General features: G+C 41.7%; 1 protein-coding gene across 8 annotated transcripts in view; it reads left to right on the top strand.

Annotated features, from left to right (window-relative positions):
• Positions 1–18,852, top strand: part of PCDH9 (protocadherin 9) — a 752,451-nt gene extending 733,599 nt beyond the window's left edge. For 7 of the 8 annotated variants that reach the window (XM_083610429.1, XM_083610427.1, XM_083610426.1 and 4 more), the window contains one exon: positions 16,534–18,852. In XM_083610429.1, coding sequence (XP_083466555.1) covers positions 16,534–16,907 — 374 coding nt within the window. In that variant the 3' untranslated portion in view covers positions 16,908–18,852. The remainder of the gene's footprint in view (positions 1–16,533) is intronic. The other variant, XM_083610431.1, reaches the window with a different exon arrangement.
• Positions 18,853–22,075: the final 3,223 nt, after the last annotated feature.

Below are 22,075 nucleotides of genomic sequence, written 5' to 3'. Positions count from 1 at the left end.
CAATACTTTACATTTCTCCCTGTTAAAATTCATCTTGTTTGTTTTGGCCCAGTTCTCTAATCTGTCAAGGTCGTTTTGAAGTGTGATCCTGTCCTCTGGGGTGTTAGCCACCCCTCCCAGTTTGGTGTCATCTGCAAATTTGATCAGGATGCCCTTGAGTCCATCATCCAAGTCGTTGATAAAGATGTTGAATAAGACCGGGCCCAAGACAGAACCCTGTGGCACCCCACCAGTCACTCTTCTCCAGGATGAAGAGGAACCATTGATGAGCACCCTTTGGGTTTGGTCAGTCAGCCAGTTACAAATCCACTGAGTGGTAGCATAGTCAAGACCGCATTTTACCAGCTTCTTTACAAGAATATCATGGGGCACCTTGTCAAATGCCTTGCTGAATCATACTGCTGCATTGTTCTAGGACCAATCAGACTGCCGCATTTTGGATCCTATTCAACTCAGTACATAACACCTACAAGATTATTTAGTTTGCTTGCTTTTGCTGTAACTGTAACAGATGAACCTGGCTGCCTCCAGTGCTTTTTTTCTAAGGGTAATCAAGGGTACGCAGTGCCTGCAACTTTTTTTTTCTAGAAAAAAACTACTGCCCAATACTATGTTTCGAAAAGCAGCATTTGAAAAATAAGTAGATGTTGCTGTTATCATCATCAGTGCAGTCATACTTCAGGTTACAGATGCTTCAGGTTGTGTGTTTTTGGGTTGCGCACTGCGCTGAACCCCGAAGTACCAAAACAGGTTACTTCCGGGTTTTGGCGCTTGCGCAGAAGCGCTAAATAGTGCTTTGCGCATGCGCAGAAGCGCCAAATTGCGACCCGCTCGTGTGCAGATGAGGCACTGCAGGTTGCGAATGCTGCGGGTTGCGAACATGCTTCCCATACAGATCACGTTTGCAACTTGAGCGTCCACTGTATTTTAAAAAAACAGCAACCACATGACTGCCAGATAATGAAGTAGTACTTACGCTAGTCTGGCCTGTTCCAATGTTGTTTTACTTACTGAGTGCACCTGAGATATTGCTATCCTCTTATGAGTTTTTAGGGTCAGAATCAGGAATGGGGTCAGAATCAGGATTCTTACTGTAATTTTATATACACTGTGATATAAAGAACTTCATCATATATGTAAAAAGAGTTAGATTAGGGAGTGTTGAGGTACATATAATTTATAGGAGCCCTTTAAAAAAAAATCAAACTCTTACTGTTATTGCAGGCCAAATGTCATGCTGTTTTATAGCTGGAAAGAAATACTGAGCTAAAATAACAAGAAATAAAAGTCTAAGTGTATAGAGACTGACCCCAGCTCATAATAATAGGAATTTCTAAATTTAACTCTATAATGGTCCCTTAACAATGATGTCCAACAGATCGTTTTAGTGTATTCATCACTGATTGCGTATGATTAGGTCTAAATCATTTTGAGGCTCTGGAAGTTGATGATTAATCCATTAATTCAGCCAGTGAATGGATAATCATCAGTTTAAATTTGGCAATTAAATTTTTCACAACTTCACTTTTAGATTAGTCTGTCTCTTAAGGGTGACATTGTTGGCACAAGACAAAGAGCTATTTGAAGGGGGCACAAGTTTGGGATTAAAAAATATTATTATTATTTTAAAGATTTGAATAATCACACTATTGTGAACAGTAGGCAGCAGGAAATATCTGTAAACCATAACTAGCATGTTCATTTTTTTTATATAACATGGAGCTTGTATAAAACATAAATTACTGCTTAAATCCATAGAAAGTATCTCCTGTTTTCCCAAATTACATTTCCAAATGTTTTTCTCAACTGTTTCTTTCTTTGTAGTCATCTGGAAAACAGGTTTCATCAAGTTAAAATTAGTTTAGTTCATGGTTTCTGAGGTTTTAAGTATGCTATCCATTGTTGTTTTTTCAAGGTAAATATATATGAGAACAATGTAATAGGAAATGCTGACTCACTGCTTATGGGGAAATCTCAATGTAATTTTTAAAAAGTAGCAGGTCTGGCTGATGCTTCAGTTGCCAATTTATTGCAGTTGAAACAGCTTGACCTATGAAGCTCTTCGAGGACCTAAATATTGGGTGGTGTTCAACTAACATTTATGCAGAGTAGTCACATTGAAATCAGTGGAGCTAACATAGTGGGCAATCCTACGGCAAGATCCAGTGGGGTGAGCAGTTTAGGATTCAGGAGATCGCCAGTTGAGCCAGCTGATATCTGATAAATGCAGCAATAAATCCAGGTTTGCCCCATCTTGTACATTCATAGTTTCCTTTACAAATCTTATTTAAAAAGCTGCCCGTTGCTTTTGGGTTAGGTAAGAATGTGCCTTTGGTTCTCATTCTAATCACATTTCATTGGAAGCAAGTCCCATTAAAATCTATGAGATTTTTTTTTTTTTTTTTTTTGGCATTTGTTTGCCTTCATTGGCAGTAGGTGCAAATGAAGTCATTCACAAAAGTGTTCACCTCAAATTAATTACCAGATGCTTTGTGTGTAATTTAAACTGATGCTTGGTAGCTACCCTATGGTTGCTAAGAACCTGCAGTGCACTTCATCCACTGAGCACTGTGACCAAATCAAAAATATGAAGGGTGAGAAATAAAGATAGTCAGAGAACATCAAAGGTGTTCTTAAGGCATGTTTCACGGTTGGAAAAAGAGAGAGTTCAACCAGAAGATCCATGGTTCTCTGCACATCAGGACTGAAAATGTGAAGATAAAAGAGTGTTCATCAGGACAGCAGTAGGAAACTGTTAGTTTTCAAGGTGGGAAAATATGTGTACTAATATAGAAGTTTTTGCAAGTAACTTTTTAAAGGTATGAGTAGTCCTGTTCTAGTCAGTGGAACTATTCATAATCATAAAGCCACTGAGGTGCACAGGTGTTTGAGGGAATTAGAGACGCTGATGAACTCAGTGGAGGTAGCACTGCCTTCCTTGACATTGATGTAATGTCATCCATTCAGCAGGACTGGATTTTAGCTCCCTTGAAGCATTTTAAAATAGAAAATAGCTGAAGTATATCCAATGTCTCAATAAAACTCTTGAAATGCAATTTTGGCTGGAAAGAAAGAGACAATCCTTTTTTTTTTAAGAAAAGAGAGTTGAAAGTGATACGGCTAAAGCATTGCTGCCCTTTGTTTAGTCACACATTCCTTTGTCTCACTGTCATCTTTGGTAAAACAGGTTTAGCAGGTTTTTTAAATTATTCACTAAAGGGAACTGTGCATGTAGAACACTATGTTTATTGCCCTCATTACCCTGTATTTTGGATCTTGCCTTCGTGACAATTTTCCTGCCTTTTCCTAATCTTACTTTCACTACATTTCTGTGAGATAGACTAGTCTGAGAAGGTGTGGCTGGCCCGCGGCCACACAGCCAGTTTTATTAGCTAAGTGGGGATCTGAATTTGAACCTGGGCCTGTCCAGTCCTTGTCTAGCACTCTTAAATAGTGTATTGCATTGGCACTTGCCAGATTCAACTTAAGTGAAGTTACTGCCTGGTGAGCCTACAGTAAGAACTGTGGTTGGTGTGAGGCAAGGAAGACCAGAACATTCTGTGTCCGTTTTTTGATCTTGGTATTGCAGTCTGGGAACTTCCTGGGGGTGTTACTTGCATAGGTCAGGTGTCAAGTTCATTTCTTGAAGTTTGAACAACACAATACAACTACTATGTAGAGTCCATCTTTCTTCTTTCCTTTCCTTTTCCTTTTGGGATGATTAATCTTTTACAGCCTGAGGGCCACATTGCCCTTCAAGGTTCCCTCCAAAGGATTTTTGCCAACCAAAAACTGTAGTTGCTGAATTACAGTGGTACCTCGGGTCACATATGCTTCAGGTTACAGACTCCACTAACCCAGAAATATTACCTCGGGTTAAGAACTTTGCTCCAGGATGAGAACAGAAATCGTGGCCCCATTAGCTAAAGTGGTACCTCAGGTTAAGAACAGTTTCAGGTTAAGAACAGACCTCCAGAATGAATTAAGTACTTAACCTGAGGTATCACTGTATTGTGCTCTCTCTCTCTCTCTCTCTCTCTCTCTCTCTCTCTCTCACACACACACACACACACACACACAGAGAGAGAGAGAGAGAGAGAGAGAGTGCAATGACAGCAACAAGGGAGTGGGATTTAAACCCATGAGCCCAGTTGGCAATCACAGAACGATTTCCCATGACTTAAATCCTCTCTCCACCCCACTCCCTTGAAGCAGAAACGTATGCTGTCCACCATATAACAGCAGAGTACCCAACATAGTTGGTGGGGGGTGGGAGATGTTATGTTGGTGTCTCTGAAGGCCAGGGAAAATCACCTGGCTGGACCAGGGATTAGCCAACCTGCCTTAAAGAATGATTCCGAGATGTGGGGGGACAGAATAATATGTTTATTTTAGGGGCCTAGAAAATATTGGATCCCTAGACAGCATCTTAAAATGCAGAGACACCACCTTGCCGACAAAAGTCCGTAGAGTTAAAGCTATGGTTTACCAAGTAGTGTTGTATGAAAGTGAGAGCTGGACCATCAAGAAGGCTGAGCACCAAAGAATTGATGCTTTTGAATTATGGTGCTGGAGGAGACTCTTGAGAGTCCCATGGACTGCAAGAAGATCAAACCTATCCATTCTGAAGGAAATCAGCCCTGAATGCTCACTGGAAGGACAGATCCTGAAGCTGAGGCTCCAATACTTTGGCCACCTCATGAGAAGAGAAGACTCCCTGGAAAAGCCACTGATGTTGGGAAAGATTGAGGGCACAAGGAGAAGGGGACGACAGAGGACGAGATGGTTGGACAGTGTTCTCAAAGCTACCAACATGAGTTTGACCAAACTGCGGGAGGCAGTGGAAGACAGGAATGCCTGGCGTGCTCTGGTCCATTGGGTCACAAAGAGGCGGACACGACTAAACGACTAAACAACAACAAAAACAGAAAGTGTTGGATCTCTTCCTCCATGGATCTCTTCCTCTATGGATCAGAGAGAGATCCAATGTTGGATTTCTGCTGCTGTGACAACTTCTGCAGCTCTTGTGCTACTGATGTTGGAATCTGTATACATACTGCAGGCAGTTAGCTTTAACAAATTGATATACTTTCAATATATGTGAAATAACATGGAAATCTACACAACAGGTGATTGTTGCTTTTTAGAACATCTTAGGACAAATGAATGTCTAAGCAACATATGCAACAAAATCTATCATACTTATTTTATAATTTAAGAAAATAGCAAAAATCACTTAGTCTATCCCAGATGCAGTGCTTTTTTTCTAGAAAAATAGGTGTCGGTACTCACCATGAAATTGCTACAGCAAGCACTACCCTTTTTAACAGCAACAAAAAAGGTTTGGTATTGCATACCCATGAGTACCCCCTGGAAAAAAGCACTGCCCAGATATAAGGGGATCAGTTCTATCCTGTTGATCAGCTTAAAGCTGCAGGCATCCACAGCAGCATTCAGGGCAAATGCAACTGAGATGTGCAAGGTGTTCACACCGTGGCAGTCCAGGGGTGCAAAGTGGTAGTGATTCAAATACCTGTGTAGTGTGGAAGGTATGGTTAGGCAACCACTGGACTATAGTAGTTTCTGCAGACACTGACACCTGCATGTCTATTACCCAAAAGCTTCTAGATCAGGTCCACCGTCCCTCAGACCATGTGGTGGGCCGGACTATATTTTTTAAAAAAATATGAACGAATTCCTATGCCCCACAAATAACCCAGAGATGCATTTTAAATAAAAGCACACATTCTACTCAGGTAAAAACATGCTGATTCCTGGACCGTCCGCAGGCCGGATTGAGAAGGCAATTGGGCCACATCCAGCCCCCGGGCCTTAGGTTGCCTTCTTCTTTGGCGATCACTCGTAGATGAGTATGTTTATCTTCCATAAACACGGTTTTAACAAGGAGTCTGTAAGTGACTGCCCTGTTCCCTGAACAGGGATGCACCATCCTGCCCCTTTAACTTTTCCAGTCAGTGAAGGAAGCATGGCACCACTTCCATCTGCAGCACTCAGAAATATTCAGTATGTCTATTGGATGGCCAAATAGTTCTCGGTGTTTAGTCTAGATTGTTCTGCATTTCTCTCAGCAAAAAGCATAAGCAAACTCAATAAATTTCTATTCATTTTATCTCCCTAGCAGCTGGCTAAAACATCTCAACTAAATAACAGAAAATATGTGTTAATAAAGTGGATATTAATCCAGTGCTGTGGGTGCTCTGCTTTTATTAGCAAATATGTCAAATGCAGAAGGTTCATTTCAATCCCTTGCATAAATTTTTTAAAAATTTATTTGGAAAAGATGGGGAATGCGACAAAAATGCTAATTTGGAAAAGACAGAATTAGTTGTGGTAATGTTCTCCTCAGCAGTAGCTTCAGCAGTTAAAAAGATGGATGAGGTCCACGTCGTGAAATAGAAGGTACGGATTTACAAAGATGTGCTGGTATCTGTTCTTTTTGAGCTATAAAGTCTGTCTAAATAACCATATTCTCCCGGGGAGAGAATCTGCTGCTTTGGCTGCCTGTGTGTTGTATTTGGACCATCTCCATCTCCAAATGTTGACGTTTTGTCTGTGACCGAAGAATAAAATCTGTGGGAGAGATGTGTAAAACTGTAATCCCCATTTATTTGCTAACAAAAGGTTTTGCAGAATCCTGCTTGGTTTCTCCTCCGCCACTTTTTTCAAGGTGACTGCCTGCATCTAGAACATAACACTGATATTCCGCCCGTGAACTAAACTCCTTTTTATAGCGGTATTTTTAATTTGGAGTATGGAAAAGGTGCTAGTGGATTTGCCCTCAGCCTTTGCCTCTCATGCATATTAATCATGCATATTAACATAGGATGGGACCTAGAATAAATATTAATAATAACAATGAAGTTGAAGAAGAGATGGCAGGATTAGACTCAGAGGCCTCCCCTCCCTGAGTTCTGCTGAGTCAAGCTGCCACAACTTGTGACCCTCCAAGTTGCATTAAGCCCACCAGTCATTTACTAGGAATTACGCACACACCCCATGATTTTCTGCAGATCTTCTCAGCCAAAAGCCTTATTGAGCAAAGATTAGCGGACATTGAAAATCAACACAACCTCGCCAGGGGTGGGGGTGTCTGCTCCCCCAGGTATCACGGAATAACCCCACCACTTGGCCTTCCATCATATATGTCATCTCTTTCATCAGTACCACACCGACGTGCATTTATTCGTGCAAGGTTCAATGTCTTTCCACCATCTTTCCATCTTGGGCTTTCCTGGACCTCGGCCAACATAAATGCCACACCCTGGCTCAGCTGGTGGAACTTAAACAAATGGAATTAAAGGCAGCATAAGTCCCGAAAAGGAGGCAGGGCAGGGATAAACTTCCACATATTCTAATCTCCATTCATCTTGGCCACGTGACCCAGGGCTCAATCCTCAAAGCACAGGTCGACACTCATCTGCCAGCTCATTTGGCAGCCACCTCTACCAAAAGCTTCCAAACAGAGTTTGGAATACAGGCAAACTCTCAACTTAAGCTGGGCTTACATTCTGGGGATAGCACATAAAGCAGAAAACGTGTCTAGTCAAAACACACTGGGTTCAACGGCAGGTGGGATTGCCAAAGCCTTTGTTCCCTCGGATGCCCGTCCATATATATATATATATATATATATCTCCAAGCACGTAAAGCTGAATGTGTAAAACTGAATCCAGTCATTTGAACCCTGGCCAAGCCAGCTGGGGCAAGTAGGCGGGGCTTGAGAGTGGAGGGGAGGGGAGCAGGCTTCACTCTAGTCCAGGGGACGGCAAGGTTTACCTCACCTGGGCCGGTTCACTCCCGCGGAGATTGCCCTGTGGGCCAGATCGCATCTGTGCAGACACGATTTTCGGCATCTGCGCATGCGCGATTTCCAGCGCTGCGGAAGCAAGTCCACGCTCCACGCTGCGCTGGTTTAGTGCAGCACGTGGGGACTCACCAAGGGGTGGCTCAATTTGGGGGTGGCTCGTGGGCCATTTAAACGACCCCTGTGGGCCGCATGTGGTCCATGGCCCGCAGGTTACCGACCCCTGCTCTAGTCCGCCCTCAGCCTATAAAAGCTGGCTGTGCCCAACAGCAGTCTGCCAAAGAACATCTTTCCCACCCTATTTAGTTATGCTATGATTATGTCTTCCAACCTTTTCCTTCCTAGGTTTATGTGCTATTGGCTTTGCTGTGGTTCTATATTGGTTCCCATATTTGGAGATGGGAAGGAATATGCCTGCAAACAGATTGGCCCTGTTTGAGGTTTTGCCTTCCCCATATCAATAGTCACAACTATGGCAGATATAGGCAATGGGGCTGGAATCCTTAGTTTAACATTTCATGGGGGTGAAGTGGTGCCTAACCCTCACCTCAGAGCAAGGTACCCTATTAGAGGGGTCTAGTTGGAGGTCTGTGTCCAAAATCCAAGGCATGCAGCAGATGGGCTTAGGAGGGCCCTCCATGTAGACCTGCATCTCACAGAAGACCCATGTTATGCTTCAGCCATCCACCCGCGGGTCTCAAAGGGATTTACACCCAAAGCCTGAGCCCAATCCAACCAAGATCTGGACTCAATAAAGTTGTGGCCAATTTTTAAAACCCAGCACGTCCTTGTGCAGTTTGCCAACCTTTTCAGACTAGGCATTGCTTCAGGTCACTGCTAGTGGGTCCCCAATATCCACCATCACACCACTTCCACTTTTGAGTATCACCTTCCTATATTGCTGAACACAAGGTGGCTTAGAAGCTAAAGGAACGACAAAGTATACAGCTGTGTTCACATATCTTATAACAATCTAATCCAATACAAATAGGTCATAATAATAAAAAATGACTTTTGCTACCTTCCGGTCAAAGCTGTATGGAATTATATGGCTGTTTGTATCCAGGATGTGCTTCCTCATACCTAGCAGCAAATATATATATATATATATCTTTGAGTGGGATTTATTTGGGGGCAGAAGAGAGCTGGTAATGTTGAGGTCTTGACTCTTCCTGAGTCAAAGGATAATTATCCAGCCTTTGAGCAAAAGGCCTTTGAAGCAGGAGGTGGAAATGCGGTGGGTCAGCTTGCCAGAAGCTACTCACTAATTGCGGCAGTGAGTTAATCAATGGAATAAGAGTTTAGCTTCTGGGTATAATAAAATGAGATAAAAGACCACTCAGAATTTCCACCATTAGGAAAGAGCAGGCACTTGACTGGCACAGATTATTCTCTTGTCTTCCACCTGCCTGCTTTTGAGGCAACATGAATGTGAGGCTGCCTGACAGCTATTAACAGAATAAAAACACAACAACAAAAGGCATTATTTTTGAGCACAATCAGATATAAATATTTACAAAGGCAATTTTAAGGAGTTCTTGCTTATGTTCGACTGTGTTTGCCTTCAAAATATTTAAATTTGGAGACAGATGGCTTGTACAGTTTTATCAGCACTTGCGTCATTATATATTCAAGCAGCCAAGACTGATAACCAGATTTATTCTGGATTGTTTGGAGAACAAATAATTTGGGGGTGGGTGGGGGAAGGATGATGTTGGGAGGGGAGGAGAATTCAATGAAATACTTCAGCGTGTGGGAGGAAAAAAAACTCGATACAGAGATCTCAGTGACGTTTTTATGAAGAAAAGGGAAACAAATTAATGTAATTATAAAATTAAAAGCAGCAGGAACAGCTTTAAAGTGGTGTCATTGTATGTGGTGATGAAACAACTTCAGAAAATTGGGAGAAAGCCATTGTTTGGTGACAGTGCAGGGAAGAGATAATTACCATTAAGTCAACATTATGCTTTCTTCTTTGTGCAAAGGAATTAAAAAAACAAAGCCAAAAAACCAAGGCTGTGTGCATTCCAGAAAGCATCCCTTCTCATCTTACTTAGTCCACTCATGATCATAATTTCTCACTTCATCTTACAGTGCCGACCAGGAAGAGATTTGAGATGGAAGGGGCAGTGTAATTAGAGCAGAAAGGATGAACTCACCCTGGATGGGAAGATGCCAGTTGCAGAGCGTGTTCTTTTGCATCAAGGAGGTTTTAGCTTTTGGTCTCTGGTGTCACTAGTTAAAAAGTCTTTGGTACAGTAGAAGCACTGGGAAAACTCTTGATTGAGACTGCCAGCTGGAGTAGGTTGCAACAGGCAAGACTGAGCAGTTCTCTTCCTTAGTCCATGGCAGGTTCATATGTGCATGGCTTTGCTCTTTCCTCCAACGAGGCTTGTGTCTGAGTAACTGTGAAACAAGTTTGGCTCCCAAAAGGCCCTTGCAGTGTTGCTGATGGTTCGTTGTTATGTTCCAGGGTAGAGACTGTGTGTGTGTGTGTGTGTGTGTGTGTGTGTGGCACAACCTGTTTCTCTTAGCTGTAGCTCCTAGAAATTTCTGAAATAAAGCCTAGAACAGGCATGCCCAAACTTGGCCCTCCAGCTATTTTGGGACTACAACTCCCATCATCCCTAGCTAACAGGACCAGTGGTCAGGGATGATGGGAATTGTAGTCCCAAAACAGCTGGAGGGCCAAGTTTGGCCATGCCTGGCCTAGAACATAAGCAACACATTCTGTATCCTGTGGATCTGTATTGTAACGTGGGCGGAATCAATACTCGTTTGGAAACCAGGATAAACTTGATGATTCACAGCTTAATGTATGACTTGATTCTATTTGGAAGACTGGAATGATTTTTTTAAAGAAAATCTGTGGTGGTTTATTTAGATGGACAAGTTATCACTTTATGGATACTTGAGTGCTTAGCCTTTAGTGCTGTGTGCTCCAGCAGCCTCCTTTCTAACAGTCTCTCTCTCACACACTAAAAAGCGTCCTCCTCGCCCCCTCAGAAAAGCAGCAGGGCATGGGGTGGATGTGCCCCACTTTTCAGATATCAGTCCTCTATTTGATGGTGTCCTTGATTTGAAACAGTTGCTGAGTCCAGTCAGGTTTAAGGCTGAAGAGGGACCTGGAAATTGTGCGATGGGTCAGTGTGTCTGGCTGTTAACCAGAATGTTGGTAATTCAAGCCCCTCCAGGGAAGGTTGTGGGACTCAATGGCCCTCAATTCTGTGATTTTATTATTATTTTATTATTCTGTGATTTTATTATTATTTTATTATTCTGTGAAATTCAGCATCTGGACAGATTAAGCACGTACACAGGCAGGTCTTTCCCACTATGGCAAGATGTACTAATTTCTTTTGAAATTACAGTCATTGTTTCTCAATATGCATCTATAGATAGAAATTATCTTATGCAAACCTGTGTCAGACCCTCAAAGTGTCCCTATTTTCCAGGGACATCCCTGATTTAGAGAAATCATCCCGGTTTCTGATTTGATCCCAGAATGTCCCACTTTCCTTTAGGATGGCCCTGATTTCATTGGAGATATGTTGGAGGGTATCGAGTTATCCGCCTCCAGAGCTGTCTGAAGGCAATCCTGTATAGGGAAGGGTTTTTTTTTTTAATGTTTAACGTTTTATTATGTTTTTATATATTTTGGAAGCTGCCCAGAGTAGCTGGGGCAACCCAGTAAGTATGGGGTATAAATAGTAAAATTATCATTATGGAATGGGATGTCCCTATTTTAATTGGAGAAATGTTGGAGGATATGTCTTTGTGATATGTGTCACCTCCAAAAGGAGGAAATACAAGTAGCAACCTTAGGCTGGAGAATGGTGCTTTACTTTCTAATGGGACTCATATAAGCAATTATACCCCCTTATTATACCAAGTGCTTCAATTTTCAGCTAAAATATTACTATATTTCCACCCACCCACCCCATTCCAGAGACGATGCACACACAATATTTTGAAGGTTTCCCCTTCCCTCAAGAACTGTAGCAATGGGGGCGGGGACTGAAAATTCCCCATCTGCCACTAGAGAGGGTTGCTGCTGTGAAACATTTCTGTTGCATGAGGCCAGGCAATGCACAGTTAGCACTAACCAGGGTTAACACTGATGCAGCGTTAGCAAAAGAAATGTTTCTGATATTGGCTGGATGTCCCCAGTATTATAATTGACGGGGGAACAGGGAGTGAAGAAAAATATACATCTACTTAAAATGGGTTGCTCCAGGCACATCCCTGAGAATATGTGCAGATAATGCATTTCATCACCAAGAATATGCATTTAAATCGCTCTTCTGACAAACAGTTCCAAAGCCCCATATAAACTTTACCAACTTATCAGCTAGCAAAGCTTGCATAAACCCTACACCAAAATTAAGTGCCTTAGATCTCGGGAGCTGTTACTGAGGAAAGCAAACTAAATGAGAAATAAATCTCTCAAGAGACTAATTTGACATGGCTTAAAGGGCCACAAGCATATTTTCATTCTGACTTAAAAACGGCTTATTACTCATTTAAAGCCCAAACGAAAATAGATGTTAGTTGTGTTTGAACTTGAGTTTAGTTTGTTTAGCTTCTGGATGAGGTCATGAAACATGCAAGTTTGGTGCTGAGGCTTTCCATTCATTCCACTGAAAGCTTCGAAATGGAGCCGTGTCTATTTCACGAAATGTGTCAGTTTATCATGAATGAGGGTGATGGGCTTTCTTCCTCCTCCTCCTCCTCCTCCTCCTCCTCTTCCCTCTTTATTGTGCATTGAAAGATTTAATCCCTGCCAAACTATTCCCTTTTGGGTCAGCAAGATAGGATTGTATTATTGTTCAGGCAGAAAAAAATGAGAAAACCTAATTAAAAGCAAATTGCTGTTGTCAGCAGAAAAGAAAATAATCAGCGTTTAACCTATAGATTAACCTTTCGAAATGCTAACAATATACTGGAAATACTCCCTTTTGCTAGCTGCTTCCCCCTCCCTCTGTGAAATACCTGTGTCAGATTATAGCAGGGAGGACTCAAAGACACAAGGAAAGGCCAGCATGGAGTTATAACATAAAGAATTTTTCTTCTTCCATTAAAATTCAGGGATTCAAATGTAAAGTTCAGGATTTTAGACCTTCTTTTAAAAAATAAGTGAAACTTCCAGTCCCAAATTATTGTATGTTTTTAATGACATTTCCTTTAATTTGTTTTTGTGGGAGGCAGGTTATTGGGTTGTTTTTGTTTTACTATGTATTTTGTATTCTTGTTTTGTATTTTTGTCTTGTCAATTGCCCTGGGATCTTTGGATGAAGGGTGGTATACAAATTTAATAAATAATAGTGATAATTATAATAATTTATTTCAGGCTATACCCGCTTGTCTTCCTTGGGTTTAACACAAGTGAATTTAATAAAAAATAAATTTCCTGTACCTCACTTATCTGAGTAGGTTGCTTCTGCCATTCTGGGCAGCTTTTAAAACAAAACATCACACATTAAAAGCTTCCCAAAACAGGGCTGCCTTCAGATGAAAAGTCGTCATTGTTTATTTCCTTGACATCTGATAGAGGGCGTTCCACAGGGCAGGTGCCACTGCTGAGAAGGCCCTCTGCCTGGTTCCTTGTAACCTCGCTTCTCGTAGTGAGGGAACCACTGAAAGGCCTTCAGAGCTGGACCTCAGTGTCTGGGCTGAACGATGGTGCGGGGGGTGGAAATGCTCCTTCAGGAATACAAGGCTGAAGCTGCTTAGCACTTTAAAGGTCTGCACCGACACTTTGAATTGCGCTCGGAAGCGCAAAACGAGGCACATGAAGCCAGGACTCTTTTCCCCCCCTTAAACATGCTTGGTGCTGTCGGATTACCCTCAGTTGAACATCTGTTGATATGCTCATTGTGTAATGCTGTACAGAAGGTTCTGCAAACCAGAATCACCAAGTAGTGCATCTGTATGCAAATCCCCAGGGACCTTTTGCCAGTCTTTAGTGAAGAAGCTCATTTGAAGTTGTACCTAAGTCATACTTGAGAGCAGACCCAATGTTGTCTTAACTAACTTAGGTGCATTGATTTTAATGGGGCTATTCTTCGTATGATTAGGTCAAATACGACCGCTGGCTTCCCTTGAAATTACTTGTCTGTTTCCCTCAATAAAAAGGCCAAATTTGCTGTAGTATAAAACTGGTAGCAGCTTACAGAATGTAGGGACTCCCCCCCCCCAAATTTCTGCCAGCCCCTCCTCCTGGTTTCCATACTTGGGATTCCATAAAATCATTTCCCCCCCCCCTCTTTTTTTGCTGATGTGACAGTGATCAGATCCTCTTTCTGTGTTTTCTTCTTCTCTGCTTTGGGTTGCCCTTTAAAGCGCTTTTGACTACAGCCTTCCTGACTATCAGTTAACTTTGTGCTCCAAATAAATCAGTAATTTCCTTCCTATCACCTTCCTGTCACTTGATTTTAATCAAGAAACAATTGACTGTCTGTACACACGGTAATGAAAGCAACTTTGTTTCTTTAGGAACAAGAGAATGAATAGCCTTAAAGAAATTGCCTTTGCTGTTGGTAATTTGCAACTGAAATATATATATTTAGAATCGTGTGAGTGAGATGATTGATAGCATTGAAAAATACAGAGCTAAGTCAGTTTCGATGGTGCCTTTTTGCATTCCTTTTTTTATAAATATTTATTAGAGTTTTCAATTTTATACAAACAAAAAAGAAAAAGAAAAAGAAATATTAAAAACAAATCAATTTCAATACCAATTTTCAATAACATATTTCCTTGACTTCCTCATACCTCCCCTTCTTGTTTTCTAGTTCAAATTGTTTATCCAGCAAATCCTAATCTCTTAACATTCCATTTAACTAACACCTTATTTTCCAATCAACTTCTTAAATTTTGTATTTGAATTCCTTGGTTTCTCACCATATCCACACTGGTCAGATCAATAACTCATCCGCAGTTTGACTCCACTGAGAAATATGCAGAGAAAAGGCGTGGGTCTGCACTGGTGGTAATGTGTGTCAGAACCCATTATGTGAATTTGTTGGGTGGCTGGCATTTCCTGCCTGAGTTTGAAAAAAGTGCAACAAGGCTTTTACATTATGTTCCCACTTGAGAGGCTTTGAATTTATTTATTTATTTATTTTAAAAGGTAGAGTACCTATTATGTGAAGGGACGTGGGTGGCGCTGTGGGTTAAACCACAGAGCCTAGGACTTGCCGATCAGAAGGTCGGCGGTTCAAATCCCCATGACGGGGTGAGCTCCCGTTGCTCAGTCCCTGCTCCTGCCAACCTAGCAGTTCGAAAGCATGTCAAAGTGCAAGTAGGTAAATAGGTAGTGCTCTGGCGGGAAGGTAAACGGCGTTTCCGTGCGCTGCTCTGGTTTGCCAGAAGCGGCTTACTCATCCTGGCCACATGACCCGGAAGCTGTACGCCGGCTCCCTCGGCCAATAAAGCGAGATGAGTGCCGCAACCCCAGAGTCGGTCATGACTGGACCTAATGGTCAGGGGTCCCTTTACCCTTTACCTTTACCTATTATGTGTACCCCTTGCACACACGTAGGCTTGGCACAGAATTGCCAAGGAGCAATTGGGGGAGAATTGGGGGAGCTTGTAGCTTTGATATTAAAAAAACGAAGTTTGTAGCTGAAACACATTATCTGTCAGATCTACTTACATTAGATTCGTGCTTTGAACATACAGGCCGCAACCATTTTGGACACGTCCAGTTGACACGTGATCGCTGATGCGTGGGTCCTTTTGACAGAATATGGTTCTATCTAGCAGTCCTAAGCAAGAAATTCAGGATGGGTTGGGTTGTGGGAGAAACTGTGTTATGCTTGCATTTTCATGCAAATCTACACAATTCACGCTTTCTAAAACAATGCTCACACCAATATGCAGCTATTATTCAAAAACGGACTTGTACAGTGACCTCTCTAACTAATAAAAAGAAATGCATTTTTTTTTAAAAAAAGAACACTTCTCTGTTTTCAGGCTTCCAGAAAATCTTTCCATTAAGTAGGTCAGATAAATGGGCTGAGACACTGTTAGTGGGCGGTTCCCTAGACTGGGTGGACGATCTTGATGTGGTTATACTCCCTCTGAAGCCACAAATGTGTAGCTTAGGGGTAAGCCGGGAACTATTGGTGTCACGAGTGCCTGACCTGCCAATGCAGAGTGTTGCTGCTAGTTCCTGAAAGGGGAAGAAGTGATAGACAAGGAGCCCAGGAAAGTGAGGGCACCTTGGCAGGCAGATTGGATTGGCTCCGCCTGCCATGCCTGTGCTACCTTGAGCTCCTCGCCCTCTCAGGAACTGGCAAGAGCCTTCAGCACTGTAAAGCAGGGTGAGAACTTCACCCTCCCTGTTTTGCCTCACATGGTTTAGTTGGTGTTTTGAGGGTCTTCATGGTTTATTGTTGAAGAACTGGACAAAGCATAGTATAAAGTACTTCATACAGATTTTTTGTGTGTGGGGGCTGCTGTTATAATTGTAAGTTGCTTGCACAGCTTATGAATTGTTGTTGCTGGTGTTAATTACCCACCTTATACCCCTATGGTCCTAGTCAGGTGAACAGATTAGTCAGGCAGGCAATATACGTATATATTTAAATGAATAAGTAACACTTTTTATTAAAAGACAGAAAAAAAATCTAACCACCCCTTTTCTCTCTTTCTTCTACTCCCTACCCCTTCTGTCTGCTGCCTGTGCCCACATCTCGCCACAGATGGACCTCTTGGCCCTCGAGGATTAGCTGAAGCTACTGAGATGTGCACTCAAGAATGCCTGGTCCTGGGTCACTCAGACAACTGTTGGATGCCTCCCTCTTTGGGTTCGTACCAGCAGCCAAAGTCTCCACTCTCCACCTTTGCACCTCAGAAGGAATGGGTTAAGAAAGACAAACTGGTGAATGGCCACACGTTGACCAGAACCTGGAAAGAAGACAGCAACAGAAACCAGTTCAGTGACCGAAAGCAGTTTGGCTCGGGGGAAGGCCATTTCAACCCTGGCAATCCCATGGCTGACATTCCTTTGGCTAACTTGAAATCCTATAAACAAGCATCAGGACCAGTGGAGAGTCCGAAGGAGAACCAGCTATAAGGAAAGGCTTCTTTGGAAGAGTGACTTTAGCCTAGTTAGACTTGCTAATACTGTGTGTGTGTGTGTGTGTGTGTGTGTGTGTGTGTGTGTGTGTCAGAGCTTTATGTACTGAGTAGACCTCTAGAACTATGCGTCACATAGCAGAGATATGCATAACTTTGTGGTAGCTCCATGGAACTGCAACACAAAAGAGCATTTCTACTAGTTGTGTGGTTTTGTTAAATAGAAATAATCAAACTCTTACAGAGAATCTCTCCAGTTTGCAAAATATCTTAATTTTTTCAATTTGCTTGGGATAACGGGTGGGGGTTTGTTTATGTTCCTTTGTTTTTTGACCCTGGACTTGCTGCTGCAAACAGTAGAAGATTCACATGGAGAGAGAAAAGGAAAGAGAGAGAGAGAATGTGTGAGAGAGAGACGGTGGATTGCAATTCTTAGAAAGCATATCCAATTAGGAAATTGTGTTATTGTTACCATTGATCTTGTGCTGGGACTGCTATACTTGACATCTTTACTGAAACAAAACAACTAAAATTGCAAACATTAAACCTACTGTGCTATTAACAACGTTAGTGGACACTTGTTAAGTCAATCAGTGTTCAAGTACTTGTAAATAGAATCAATTATTATTAATAACTTTTGTGTACTTATAACGGTCACCTAAAAAAATACTGTAGCATAATTCTGTGTTTCACAGTTGCTTTTTTCTACTTTATTTCATTTGCTTCCTGTTGTTTTTTATTATCATTTTGTTTCTTTTGGTGATGGTGTTTCTGTGTTGGTAGTCTGTCTGACACACAATGTTCCAAGGAGCTCAAAACACTTGTGTTAAAAACTGAGGAAAAGAGGGAGGGGAGGGAAATATTTTATTTTACTATTAATATGACAAAAATTTGCCAATAAAATTATTGCCAATTCTGAAATAACACTTGAAGTAAGGGCTTTGAGATTTTAGCCACTATTAATTTTTTTTGTTTTTCTGATTTGCAAAGCAAAGGGGAGAAAAAGAGAACACAAACCATGACAGCAGCTGAATGGACATTATTGGCTGCAATCATGCTAGAGAGTGATACTAGTCAAAATTAGGTGGAGGGGAAGGGGAACAATCTGCTGAGTGGTTCCAATATACAAGCCCCATCGAACTGAATGGGAGATCCCTAAGTGCCCATTCATATCAATGGAGCTTGTGCGGGAACATTTCTTGAGTTATTTTGTACCCAGTAAATCCATATCTAACAATTGCTTTTTAAAACAATTGGGCTGTGTGTGTCTATACCTAAGACAGTTTGTATTGCTCAAATGGCAGCGGTTGTGTTGATCTTCATCTGCATTGATGTTGTAGTAACACAAGTGTTTTTAGATCATAGCCACAAAATATTTAATGTGTCGTGCCTTCATGATGTAACCAAGCATTCTCCTGGTAGGCTAGTTGGGGGAAATGAAAGGGTTCAATCTCTAATTCTTGCTGTTTAACTGTTTGTTACCATAGTTGGTCAATGCCTGGCAGGTACCAGTGTTGTGTCACTTGAATCAAACCAGCAAAGTGACTCCTAATGTTAATAAGATCTCAGTTGCACGTCTAATAAATCCTAATCTGAACATTCTTAGGCGTTTTTTTCTTAAGGCATGACAGACAATTTAAACAAATAGCATGCAACATGGGCGGGGGGGAGTCCTTAAAGTACAAAAGAAAAAATTATCTTATTCCACAGTTAAACATCAGTCTTAAAATAAACACACAGAAAAATAAAGGTAGCTAATATTGATGGTTAATTTGTTCTTACCAAAACTAACCGAAGTTATTTTGTATATAGCAGTTCACATTTTCTTTCCTCCACAATATACAAGCATAAAATGGGTTAGGGGTGCATTGCTTATTGCAGTACTTATGTCAGTTTGTGAGGGGTGTTTGATGACTTTGACCGAATAAATATCTAAACAGTTATCCTTGTTACTGCTTTGCCAGTTCAACGTTATTTACAGTTATTCAGCTCTTGCAATAAATGTTCTGAATTCCTGATTGTCTTGTGGGAGTTCTTGGCTTGATGCCTCCTTAAGATTTTCCTTATTAAAGGAAAGGGGGAGGGGAATCACTGTGGCACAGCCAGAGGAAACAAGCAGGAAGTCGAGAAATCTTGACCGTAAGTGTGGCAGCTAAAGAAAATGATGGCAATGGCTCAGGCTATAGAAGAAGGCAATATTTAAAAAGATGTAACAGGCAGAAGTTGCTGACCAGGATGAACTGAGCCTGTTTGGCTCTGCCAGAACATTGTGGGTGTCAAAGGGCAGTAATGGGTACTGTGGACTTGCCTGCCTTCTCAGTCCTCCCTTCGTTCCCAATCTTCTTTTTCCATTTGAACGTTCTGCCTGCCTCTCTTTTGATGTGCCTGGAGGCGTTACTGCAGGCAACCTGTGAGTGTTGGTGAGGGGGAAATCAGAGATGGTGCTCCATTCATCCATTTCTAAATCCCTCCTCTCAACAAATTATGGGTCACTTTATCCATAGTCGAACTGCATGGTAGGGAGGTGTGAAACATTTCCGCTCCCTGTCAGAATTTTCATGAACCTTATAAATATTAAGTTAACTTTCTAGAAATTTCTACAGATGTCTCACCTGGTCCATTTCAGGTATAAAATTGGTGGCAATTTAGAGACACATTACGCACCACCCACCTGCCCCCTATCACAACAGAAATCCTTTTAGCTTCTCTTGAAATTCATACACATATTTTGCCTGAGTAGAGCCTTCAAATTACTATTTTTGTTAGGTTTTCCACCCTCTTTATTACCTTTCTACAGCTGCCAGGCTTCTGAAACAATATTGGGGCTAATGCCACACTACTGACTAAAGGATGCTTTTGTTATCTGACATGAATTATTATCTGATTCTTGGCAACCTGTTATTAAATTGTTTTCCTTCTACATATCATGTTCATTTGAAGTGGAATACTTTGAGACCAGAAGTGGAATACTTTGAGACCCTGGTACCATATGCTGAGGAACATCAGTAAGCCAGGAGAAAAATATTAAAATTTGATCATAGTTTGGTTGTCTATTATATGTGAGCACACACAGGAACAAAAAAATTAAACACATGGTGACAATTAATGTTGGTAGAACAAAGTCATATGATGTATTCATGGCAGTGTGTACTCAGGTGATTTCTCCCATGTTTTCCCTTGACAGCATCTAAGAGTAGGAACAATATTACCCATATTAGTACATGCATTTGTATGATCATTGTACCGGATCACTCGATCACATAATACCATCAACTGATCATGAAAAAAGAATGGGCAAATACCTGACACCGATGGAACAGGATGACAAATAGAAAGTACTTTTCAATGCAATGGCTTTTCAAATCCTAAGTCATTTTTGCAGCTGGATACACACACAGAACTGTTGTGAGAACTTGGCTGGATGACAAGACTTGGAGCTAGAACACAATAATGTCTATTAATAAGCATCATCACTATCACTGAGTGAATACAGTTGCATATGTGTGGAATTTATTGTGAATAAAGACTCAGGTATGTGCATTCATGGGGGAAATTGGTTTAAAGAAGGATTTGAAGGGAGAGACACCTGGTTCTGTACTGGTCTTTGGGAAAGCAGTTGTTGGGAATTGGTGTTGTTGTTTGAGAATGAGTCTACACTAACAGCAGAACATGTGGAAGACTAATTCTGAGTGCAGGGACAACTGCATACCCACAATTCCCTGCACATAGAAATGTAGCTATCAGGGAGACATCTAGCTTAGGTCTTCCTTCATATCAGGTGTTATCTACACTTAAGCAGCTTTCTTTGTACTATATACTATATACTTTGTTCTTTGTACTGTATCAGCATTCAAACTCTGAAGTCCAGCAACAGTTTCATTGTATTATCTATGATTTTGGCCCCCTGAAACCACACTTCTTCTCCATTCAGGCCCACGAATCACTCAAGAGAATGAGGAAGAGTAATGTTGCAAACCAACTCACATACTGAATGGAAGATGAAAGAGAATATTTTCTTCTTTTAAATAAACCATTCAGTTTACTTGGAAGGTTGTTTGCTGGTAATCTTAAACCTTGAGAAGAGCTTCTGAATAAATTCTGTTCATTAAGAAAAAGCATTTAGAGATCAGCTTTAATATGGGAGGACGCCAAGAACTTGATCTAAATCCAATTAAAGGCAGTGGGAATTGTGCCATCGACTTCAACAGGATCTGCAGTTGGCCCTCTATACGTGCTCAGTGAATACACCTTCATTTCCAGCCAATAGGCTAGCGCAGTCCCTCTGGCATCCCGACACTGCTGGGTAAATCCCATATATCTCTAAATAAGCCCTTAGTTTACATCCTGACAGGAATTCAACAATGTGGCAGAGAAAGGGCAGTGTTCCTCCCCCGGCAGAGGATGAACATGCAGATCAGCCCAAGGGACCATTCAAATGCTTGTTAGGATCACATGAACCAGAGCCAGGCATTAAGGGGTGATTAACAGTGAGCCTGCTTGGCTGTATCTGGAGGCTTTGCTCCTGTCACTTCCAGGAGCTGCCTCTCAGCAGGGGAACACAAGGGCCTTTTCCTCCCCTCAGAAGTCTGCAGAATTTTGCAAACTGATAGGAAAATAAAAACTGTAATAGACTTTTTTGTGGTTAGGGAAACCCAGTCAGATGAGTGGAGTATTATTATTATTATTATTATTATTATTGATTGCGTTCTCCAACTTAAAAAGATAACAGTAACATAAATAAATAAATAAATAACAAGTCAACTATATTTTATTTTGTCAAGAGTATAAGTTTTTACTTCTCCCTCATGTATGCAAACTGATAAAGTATGCAAGTATGCATACTTTACTTATCCCTCAGGTATGCAAACTCTGACAAAGCCATTTCCTGTTCCCGGGGAGATGACGTTGCAGGCTGGGCACAAGCCCGACTCATGCGCAGGGAGGGGATAGCCCTGGCGCCATTGGAGTCCTCGGCCACATCATCCCTTGGACTGACCAATGCGGTCGGTCCGGGGGCATGGCTTAGGCTATTTAAATTGCCCACAGTCGAAGACTTGCCCCCTTTTGCTTCCTGCTTGCGCAGTCCTCACTTTGCTCCAGCCACTGGGTGCCATTGCTCCACCCTCCACTGGTATGTTGCCCCAGAAGGTTGCCCGTGTAGAAATG

Source organism: Podarcis filfolensis, assembly GCF_964270895.1.
Source record: "Podarcis filfolensis genome assembly, chromosome: 4".
NCBI classification, from domain to species: domain Eukaryota; kingdom Metazoa; phylum Chordata; class Lepidosauria; order Squamata; family Lacertidae; genus Podarcis; species Podarcis filfolensis.
Note: the sequence above shows the minus strand (reverse complement) of the source record. Positions and strands in the feature narration are given on the sequence as shown.